The sequence below is a fragment of the Plasmopara halstedii genome (assembly GCF_900000015.1).
Source record: "Plasmopara halstedii genome assembly, contig: Scaffold_54, whole genome shotgun sequence".
Classification (NCBI taxonomy): domain Eukaryota; phylum Oomycota; class Peronosporomycetes; order Peronosporales; family Peronosporaceae; genus Plasmopara; species Plasmopara halstedii.
This window is the reverse complement of record NW_020186975.1, coordinates 605465-616452: the sequence shown is the minus strand read 5'-3', so window position 1 is coordinate 616452 and position 10988 is coordinate 605465. Positions and strand designations below refer to the sequence as shown.

At 43.0% G+C, this 10988-nt stretch overlaps 2 protein-coding genes across 2 annotated transcripts; both read left to right on the top strand.

Moving 5' to 3' along the window:
* Positions 1–3221: 3221 nt before the first annotated feature.
* On the top strand, positions 3222–3477 carry PHALS_11480 (uncharacterized protein; the record flags this gene model as incomplete). Its single annotated transcript, XM_024726081.1, has 2 exons — positions 3222–3370; positions 3444–3477. 2 exons carry the CDS (start codon positions 3222–3224, stop codon positions 3475–3477), a joined length of 183 nt encoding a protein of 60 aa, XP_024571978.1.
* Positions 3478–5650: 2173 nt separating this feature from the next.
* On the top strand, positions 5651–5900 carry PHALS_11479 (uncharacterized protein; the record flags this gene model as incomplete). The annotated part of the gene is made up of 2 exons (XM_024726070.1): positions 5651–5765; positions 5830–5900. 2 exons carry the CDS (start codon positions 5651–5653, stop codon positions 5898–5900), a joined length of 186 nt encoding a protein of 61 aa, XP_024571977.1.
* Positions 5901–10988: the final 5088 nt, after the last annotated feature.

Genomic DNA, 10988 nt, shown 5'->3' with positions numbered 1-10988 from the left:
ATACTAACACATGTACATAGTGATGAAAATAGCATTAGCACAAACCAACATCATAATTTTTATGCCAGTACGAGACAGTGTCTTTAGCAAATCATTAACCTATTAAGATAAATGCTACTGCAGGTGGAAACGACTTACCAGCGTCATTGTGGCATGCACAACCAAGACTATATTAATTGCAGGCCTCCCTCTGCTTAACTCTGCGGTTCTGATCTATGTACAATATCGTGACGTACGGGCTCGCAGCTAGTCATGCGGGAAAAAAGCGAGAGCCTCTTTGTTTGTGAATACCGCCAATCAACTAGTTGACCATTATTCTCATTATTCTATTTTTCGCACGTTTCACTTTGATCCGACAGTTATCATGATGTGCTACCAATCGTGTAACTTTTTGAATGTACTGTAATGCTTGAAAAGTATTGATTTCCGGAACCCATAAATCTTCATAAATGATTGGCTTCCGTGCACATAGAAAATTTGACTCCATTGATCACACAAATGAGCCAGTCGTACGCTTCGACCAGAAGAGAAATTGATAACCCCTCAAGGTGCTAGATAGCTAGTCAGATCTTTTATATCATGTGTAGCTTGAATTAGGTTAGTCTACGAAAACTCGTATATCTATGCTTAATAACACACCTGAATGAACAGATGTGAGACTAATAGCCAAGATACTTTCCAACACAAGGTTTAATCGTCTTCATTAGTTTCAGAGCTGTTGTACAGCTGGGTATTGTAGGTAAACGTACACTTCAAAACAGTAAGTAATGCTTATAATGAGATAATTGTTTATTTTGCACGGAAGCTTTGTGTTGACAAACGTTCAGCGGTGAGATTATGCTCTCTTACGAGCAGGAGACTGTGCACTTAGTAAGCATTGATGATTGAAATGTACATGAACCATGGATAAATTCAATTTGCCCTATTACTATATATATTTGTATGAGTATCGCTCATAATCACAATGCCTTTCATTTGGATGAGCAGCTAACAGCTTCCAAATCACATCTTCGCGGAGTTCCTTTATCTTCATTATACCGATATTCGGTACTTATGGTGACTTTTGTACGATTACACCGTAATATGTTACCAAATGTAAATTAACAAAATCACAGTACTTGCTCCTCTGGACACTCACCCACTGATGTGCGGTCCACACTGGGAATCACACATATCTTGTCTTCACAAAACACTGCGCAAAAGTGACCGTCCCCCAAGCAACCACTGCGCTTGAAGGTTCACTCCACTCTCGATACTTTACGGTGTATGCTCTTTCGAGCATATTTACACCAGAACTCAGCTCACGTTTACCAAACCAAATGGGTCAACGAGCCCCCGCTAGTCCGATTCAGCATGACCGACGCGTTCAAGGATTTCTCAGATTGAGGATGCCCTGTTGTGTCGGATGTATATCCGCATATTGCAACGAAGTTACGGAAACAATGTTGAAGGTACTCGATACCAGATCGGATAGTGCGTGGCTACGGCTCATAGCCAAGACAAAAACGAATGCAACACGCCATTTCCGTGGCAGGCAGTTACACACACGAATATGATGCGCTTCAAACATTTGAAAAGAATTCCTTTAAGGTACATACACATGCAGTAACTATGGTGTATAATAGTATGTAGGGACCGCGCCCATATTGATTCGCTCGTGATCGTAACAAAACATGGATCGAGCCATACTCTAAGAATTTAAGAAATGCAAACTTAGCCCGTGATATCAGTAAACTTAGTGAAGTTATGCCACGAGTCAGTCGGGCGTGAGGATTTCTTCCCTTTGGAGAAGCGGCAGGACCACCAGTCACCGCGTGATCCTCGCTTATTACTGGTGCTCCTCCATTTGGCCCGAGGAATGCTTGATCGATTGCTGTTACATCTGTTGCGAGGAAATAAAAAGAGCTGTAATGCGCAGAAAATGATGTTGCAGGTTATCCACTGGACGCCCACGTCGTGTTTTGTGCTTTTAAAAGCAAGCAGGAGGTAAGACTTCAATCAGACGGGCCTCGCTGAAGCTGTCTTGTAAGAACTTAAGATGGGATGGCGGTCGGTTTTCCTCACCCAGTGCGCAAGATGATCTGGTGCTCAGCAGAACGTTTGACAGCTTTTTGTACCCGAGATTAATCCCTCATGGTCGATACGGGTGTTTTCAAACTGCCTGTCCTCGGGATGCACTCCTGGATAGTGACTGTCACTCGGCTGAGAAAGCGTGGACGAAGCTACATAATTGCGCTCGTGTCACCTCTGTGTGTGAGCGACAGACACACACGTGTAGGGTTGTACAATCTATACAACAGCACGGTGATCATCTTTGGACGACTGGAAACCAAAATTTTGTGTTTTCGGCATTAGTCGATGTGACGTTCGAGTGTTTAGGAGAGAAAGTCCTTGATCCAGGCTACTTCGTTAACAACGCCTGGACATAGTCGCGGTTTTTTTTAATCAATTCTCGCCGATATCAAAAAGCACGGAGTCTAAGACTCATGAGTTGAAGAAGCTAAGCAAACTTATTTCTCCTTTTAAAGGAGTCGACTAGGCCGTTTTCAGCAAGTGAGGGGGATAGTATTTTGTCGAGAGTCGGATAGTCACTGAAGCCGTCACCATCGAAAGACACCTTCAAGCGGTAGGACAAGCTGGCGATTTACTTGTAGGCGAGAATACTTTCACCTGTCACGCTATTACTGAAAGCAGCAAGATGAATTATTTAGCCCAAAACGTCCACAAAGACCACAATTGCGGCCAGACACGGTTTATAGAAGGTAAGACGAAAATCCATTTTTTTATATTTAACACCCTGCCGTTAGCGGCAATAGTGAGCAATGGCGCCGCACTAGAGGCAAGCACTACTACACTGTGGGAGTCCTGTGAGTCAGTGCTGTAGTACACGAAGTCTTTGGATAAGGCACAACAGCACAGGCGTGCGACCGCGCAATTTGTAAATAATCTGCCAAGACTTTCAGCAGCGAGGTCAACACAAATGTAAGTTCACCACGACATAAATACTTGTAACATACCCAACGGGATATTGAACAACGCAGGATAACCATTTTAACCCATTTCTAAAGGAGATGTGGTGACGACGTCGTTTTGCGCAATGACGCATCATTTGTTTAGCTTACATATAACTTTGAGACAGGTTGGTGAACTCAGAATCTGACGGGGTCGTTCTTGATTCTAGATTGCCCATCAGCTTAAGCTACCGGGTCTCAATCGCTAATATGCGCACAAGTCGATTGCCTCGTGTTGGGGTCAAGCGCAGCCTATTGCAGAGGCTGAAGCAAAGTAACGATGTGGAATGGCTGAACCAGAGAGAATCAAGACGCGCACATGTTCTTCTTTCACAATCTTTGATATCACTTCTCCTGCCGTACTCCAGCCACTAACGACATCCACTTTAAAAATATTGGTATGGAGTCATATAGCGTTGATATAGTTTGCAGTGTGGAAATCATGCGAAGCCCCGTCTTCTTTTAAAGCAGAGACCCTGGTCAATCTACGATTGCATTTGCTTTGCGATATGCCCAAACGCATTGCATTTCAATGAAGCCATCCACTTGTCTGTCTCCTCGCCCCGCTTATTTGAGCGTATATAGTCGAGCAGTCCACATCCGATTTCTTGTGCCTACATGAATATGATCATTTGCGCCATACGAATTCATTTTTGCTTAGCCATAATGTAGCTTGAGCAGCTGCTTAAGACCAGACGATGGAACGTCATGATAAGTTACAAAGTCCTTGTGGCAGAATGAGTCCTCTTTCGGAGTTTTCTGCCTTGAGTGGTCATCGCGCTGAAAATGATGTGGCCATCGCTCATCAGCAAATGAGAATTGCAATTAACTAATCCGAGAGCACTTACAATGTGTCACGATCATGACGTGTTTCAGCTTATCTGCTTTTAATCGGCGTTCGTGTCGCAGTCATGGCTCCATTTTTTATTATAAGCATCACAATTTGCCACTTGCCGTAAGCCTTTCTCATGCACAGAGCAGGTAAAGAGTATACAAATTACTTTTCTCTCGAGAAAACCCGCTGTGTACTTGGCACGGTAGAAAGCTTCAATGTCGTCGCACTATTCTCTTGCCAAAGACCAATGTAATGTAACACAACATTCAATTCGAGGAACCAATACTATCAAAGAACACTCCCCAATTTGCAGGTGACACGCGTGGTGATACTCACGTCATCATGTCTGAATATCCTTTCTACAAACAATAGCAAAGGTCTGTTAAAACGATGACAGCAGAAGTGCCACACTGTTCAGTATGGCAAATTCATCGATGGCAGATAACGAACTCAGTTTTTTTCTACGGTATCTACCACATCATTTCGTTGACGTCACTATCTTGCAATTTCTTGCACATGTCCAATTGGGATAACTTCTCTATCGCTAAAAAAGATTGTGCCGGAAATTGTGAGAAGATACATACGAGTCCTCAAACCACCCCACCCAAGTCGTCCAGAAGTGATAATCTGTCGCGCAGCATCCTAGTGAAGCGTCAGTGCACCGCATTGTGGGCCTATCACACGACTCAGCGGTACTATACCGTCTTGACAAAATGAGTCATTTTTCCAATCTTTAGGTCATGGACCTCTCACCCGCGACTTACCCTTTTACCTCTAGATAGACTCCGGAACGAAAGCAGTTGCTTTAACTCCCCACAAGCCCTTCTACAATGCATTATAGCTCATTGGTCGGCACCACGACATACGGTCGCTCAATCTGGTCTCAACAGTGATGCATTGAAGTTTGCGATTGGAAATTGATCTTTTTCCTCTCATCCTGAGACCTAATCTTTCATTCATTTCTGTATTCCGATATCTGCTTAAAGAGCCTAGCAATACCATGAATATCATTTTGAGAATTTTGCGCGCCCGCACTAGAACTTTTTATTTCCCTAACAGATTGGAGTTCACGACACGGCAAGGCTCCACCAAAAATTACGTGGCATCTAACTTTTTTTGTAGACTCGTGGTTCGTTCACAGTATGCTCAATATGTGACTGTTTAACGACCTCGGTCCACGAATATATAGCGCTCCATGTTGGCAAACTCTCGACACTTTACATGAATGGTCTTGACATTTTCGCGCGTGTCCTTCGTCTATACTCCAGCGTGAAAGTCCAGCACTTCGTAAGTCCCATCCAGAAGTGAAAGAAGCCCGCAAAGCCCAGATATTTTGTACTACCGCAGATGAATATCTGCAAGTGTCACCCAATCAACAGCTAAGAGTTCTCTCTTTTTTCTCAGCACGACCGAGGTTCATGTCTCTTGCGCGATCGTTAAACTTTCTTCTCCAGTACTTCAATAGATCTCAAAGCACCAAATTTTACTCCGATCAATGTGGTACTCAGTACTTCTTCAAAATAAGTAAGTCGAATGTGCGAGGTCTATTTATAGCGATTTTAAGGGTTACCATTTTGGGAGGATGCTTCGCCACCGTTCGGTCATTTCTGGGGCATACCTGTCTAGTTTGGCATTGCTTGATGGGTGAGCATTAATTTTCCGGCACACATTACGACTGGTTTGGTGGTGCATGCACTCACGACATCATCGCTCTAGCTCGTGTTGGAAAGGCCTGTTCAACAAATACATTGCACTTATGTGCCTAATTCTCGAGCGCAGCCTTTAGTTGGACCATTCGCGTGACATGACCGATCTTGACCCCTCTGTCAAAAGAGAAAAAAATCCCTACTTCTCTATCCTCGAAGAGCTAGGCGGTAAGCAATATGAGATTAACTGGGAGCTGGTTGTGCGTTTGCAACGTATGACTGCGCCGTTTAAGGGATGTATCACCAGTATATTTTCATAATTGCTAAACGCCTGCAGGCGGAGCGATCACCATCGTACTGTCGATTGTGCTACCAGATCAAGACCAACCAGTAGCAGAAGTTGCTTAAGCGTATCTTGCTGACCCGAAAACCCATATCAGATAACAGACCATATCACGATACAGCCTGTTCAAACTTAAAATCGTAAAATATTTCGATAATTGGACTGGCGCTAAGTGCTACCAAATGCAATGGGGTTTACGTGCACCTCCCACAGAGGAAGCGGCGAAACTACGTATTTATATTATCTGCCCCACGGTGGATGGGTGCGTACATTCCACCCATTAACGGGCTTATAGCACCTCAAAATACTAATGCCTGGTTTCCTTTGATCCTAAGTGCGACAAATACTGGATATTAAGGCTTCCTAAAACTGATTTCAAATACATACATTTTAAATCATACATAATAAAAATTCATGTAGTGCATTACGCGATGCAACAGCACCCACGTGTTCTCCCGGTATCTCTTTCGCGAACTTCTGTCTCCCACAACTGTATCGAACATAAGTCATGACACCTCATCGTGGTACTTCACTTTGGTATTTAGAGCTTCGCTCCAATTTCAATGAACAATTACATCGTATGTAGTCCGTTATACTAATCCCTGAGCATTGCGTATGCGAACTTTGCGATTCGGAAGCTTCTTTCGCGCAACATGCCGATGCAGCATCACTACAACGGCGAGTGGTCACTCTCGAAAACCAAATCTGTCGAGGAATAATTCATACTGCAACGTCCACAGCTTATCACTGGTGGAGAAGCCAATTTGGCTGGCAAATCGTGACGCCAGACGTTATTTCAGCGGAAATTTTTTGTGACACACATCTAAACGGAGGTTATGCCATATAGTATTGGTATCGAGAATCACATTTAGATGCGACTATGACTTGAGTGTAAACTGCAAAACGATTGAGAGAGTAAACAGTTTGCGAGGAAGAGCTAGATGCAATTGATTTGCCAAACGTCGAATCGGAAATGCACGCGGAGCAACGACCTTTATAGCCACATAATTTGCGAGAAGATTACAATTACGAAGTAGACCTACCTCACTGACTTCTTAAGTACAGGGTATATTTGAGTAAGATATTGCACTGGTTCAAATTACAGTCTGCCGGTACTCTACCCCGTAATATGTGCTTGTTGTGGACGTGATTAACTTGCCACGTCCACTTTTTTATCGCAAAACCCGAAATGACATTGCTGAATATGTTCCAATGTCGCGGTTGCCCTAGGGTTGCTATATCTATAACAATTTGCTTTGCGGTGATGATGTGCAATCTGGTCTGTAAACATTGGAAAGGTCGAGGAAACGTAGGTACTGGCTAGGTATCCCACAGTGAATTATCACACCATGTAGTTAAACCAACTTCTCTGAAGAATCCAAGCTCTGAACGATAAAAAGAAATCACCACTCCTTACGTTGTCGAGTACCGTGATTTTGACCAACGTGGTCACATACTTGTTTTTATTATTGTATCCGATAAACCGTAATTCTAACTCATAATCTCGCATAACTAATAGAATTCTATTCCACCAAGCTTATTTGTATGTAGCCAAGTACAAACTCATAACTGGTAAAATAGTATGCTCTATACGAAAGATGTAGAACGTATGCATGTAAGACAGACATCCAGGTTCAACATCGTTCTCAAATAGCATGCTAACTTATCGCGAATAAGCGCAGGCATCTTAGTTTCGAGTGCCTTCGTCACCATATCAGCAATCTGAAGCTTCGTGTTAATGAAATCAATTTTTAAAAATCCTCCTTGCACATTTTACGGATAGAGTGGTAATAACGTCACTGAGATTACTCTCCGAGCAAAGTCTGCGAGACGTGAAACGGCTATCGCTCTTCACGGATTATCCAAATCCTTTTTCGTAGGAAAATTGCGACGTGGTGAATAGAAACGCACAACGCGTGTGACCCATCGATAAAAATGTTACTATGAAATTGACATGGATCCGGAACTCAATGTTTCGTCACACGGTAACTGCCCTTACCAAGGAAACAATGTGACGTCAGTGTGCGAAGCAGTTTCAGAAATACAGGCTATTAACTGCTTGGCGCCTACTTTCTATGTCGGAAAGTCCGACGGTAAGTTGTGAATCGATCATGCTTATGACAAGGTATATGCGGCCACGATTTTGGCCCAAGCGTCAATTTTGAAAGATGTGCTGCATAACAGCGTACTTTGCTTAGCGCCCTCAACATAGCTGATAGTTAGTAATAGTAACCAATAAAAGAGAATTTAATCCTTGTGCGGTGAGTACTCCGTGCGTGATGCTCTGAGAGTAGCAAGTTTTACCACAGATACTGTTTAACGAATCAGTGACATTCAATCGTCTGGTGACGCCACTGATCCGGTCACATCGTGGGTTTACGCAATCGAGAGTTTTTTCGTTCATTGTCGTGCAGAGCAGGGGAAGTCAAATGTGGCGTGCCACATTGGGCACGTGTAAGCATTGCTACTATTATTGAGCTAAAATAAGCGAAGTGAAAACGATAGACAAGGGGTCCTGGCCTCCAACAAGTTCTTCTTGTTTGATTAATTGGAAAGGATGGCCTTCAAGCAAACTTGCAAAAAAATGAACATAGCTAAAAGGACTCAAGGAAGTGACTTGGTATAGTCAATTTCTTATACGAGTACTGTGTAGTTTGATGTCCGAATTGCACAATATCTCACCAATCGTTTATTTTCAGTTGGCACAGGGTTGTGACAGGAGAGTCTGCCGTGAAGGTTCGAAATAATAATATAATGCATGTCCCGAGTCTGGCGCTTTCATCGCGGCTGTTTCATGTCGTTTGTGTAACATAACCCGCTCTTAACACCAAAAAGATGCCGATGGGCATGACAGATCGATCACATCTTGAGTATTGCTAGGGTTAAGCGGCATAAACGAGGTTTCCCGTTCATGTAGTATGCCGTCGACAAGATTAGGTTTTACCTGCATGACATCAAGCCACTTTTATCCTGTACAGATTATGCGTCGATACGCATGGAGATGTCATCATCACGTCTCTCCCAGAGACTGGCAATATAGTAATCCTCTTCAGCTATGGCGGCTGATTGTTGTGGCGGATGCACTTTCGTGTCGCCCCGAGTAAATATTGTAGCATGTTTTGATAGTAACATCGCGCAGCTTGACACAACGTCTGTTGCGTTATTGAGCTCTAAAAAGCGCGAAAGTTTCAAGCTTAGATGCCATTTCAAAGCTTAAAGCTTAATGCTTAGAATACCTCTTTAAGAGCGCGCTGTCACACGTATACTCAATCATAAGTCTTGCTGTCTTACAGCATGACACTCAATGTGCTGTGCTGTCTCATCATGAAGACGTCAAGTCCGAAATCCCGTACGAGGTGCATGATACACCATTGCGTGGTAATCTCACAGGAGAAAGCAATTCGGTTTGTGATCTGGCGGTCAAACATGTAGAAGTGGGTAAAGATGTATAAGCACGTGTAGAAAGAGTCAGCGGATTAAATCTCTGTCATATGCGGCGACATCTTTAGCCACCCACGCCGCACTTGCAAAGCGACGGCAATCCATTTACATGGACTTTGCAGTTGATCGTTTAAGAATTCGTTCCGTGATACGCACATTGTGGTCGCTGTGATCCATTTAAACAAGTCAGCTTGCCACAGTGGTCAGCAAAACCGGACTCGGTGAGGATGTAGCTAAGTCGTCCTCGGCAAAACATTTTGTGTAGCATGACTTGTTGGTTTTTATGGTTTCTTATCACGACCCGCACTTCTCAGTTGAAGTTTTGACAAACTTTGTCTACTATGCTTGGTATCAGATTTTTCACGTCCATCGCTGATTATTTAAAGACCGATGTTCGATCAGATTGCAAAAACGCGTGGGGGGCACCCAGCAAAACACCTGCGCTTAGAGACCACGGTGCTGATCGAGTTGCTACCACTCCTTGAATTATGTCTGAAAAACGCTGAATTTGTATCTACAAGCTTGTACGGGTTGATTAGCCCTCGTACCTTCTACACCACCGCAAAATTCGAGAATTTAATAGCGATGTGATCAATTCTCGTGCTTCGAATGCATGACGCTATGGCTGAGGGCGAAAAAGCGCTAAACGGTATGTATTGTCTTTGGCCACCCCGTACGTCAGTAAAGCTCAAAAGCGCATTAGAAATTGGCTCTTTTCAGTATCGGTGACCGCTTAGACTACAACGGCTTAGTCGTGACCACGAGAGCTTTGAAGTGCAACGGGGTCGCAGTGCAATCGGATAGAGTCGACGTGTTGTCAAAATCGAGAGAACTCACGTGAGGAAGCTGCGTTAGGTAGTCCATCTCCTACATTTCTCGATGAATTCACTGCCGTCTGGAACGGGTCGGTAACATAATTGATCATAATAAATGCGATTGTATCATTTGTTTTTTCTCAATTACATAATGTCGAACCTCTTTTCCTCTTTTTTCTCTTTTCTGATTGAACAACATGAAATTCATCCGATTTTCCACTTTCAATAAAAAAATCTTCACTGTTTGATTTACTTAAACGTGTCAGGTTGTAGCTGTCGACCAGAAATTGTGATGCTACCTTTTATTTCAGTCAGAAGAAGAGAATACAAGCACAAGAGCTGAAGCTCAAATATTTTCAATTAAAAAATAGCGACGAGAACTCGTTCGTGTATTGACTTTCGAAGGTGTCAGGAATGTTGTTGTCTGAAGGTGAGGAGAGATGCATCGAGGTTGAGGCTGCAATTCTACACATTGGCCAAGTTGAAATAACTTGAACAGCGCAAGAAGCTAGTAATTACAATTAGTATTAGCTGAAAGTTTAGTTGGGCTATGAATCTTGAGAACATGGTGATCTGAACAGATCTCGAGATGATCCAAAAATATCTTTCACAACTAATATGTTACATGAAGTGTACGGCTGGGCATCAGATGAGCAAATGAGCAAGTGATGTTGCGAATAGTGTTTAGAAATCAAGATGTTATATACACTTCTTGCATCTTACTACTTGTATCATAATAGATTCTTTCCGTGAACAGGCTTCGAAGCGGATGGACCACAGCAGCAAATACCACATTTCAATATTATTCGAAATGAAACGCATATCTTTCTATCGTAAATGGTGGAAAAATTCTAGGACAAAATTTAATGAAATGTTACTATGAAACAGGCTTAAGAA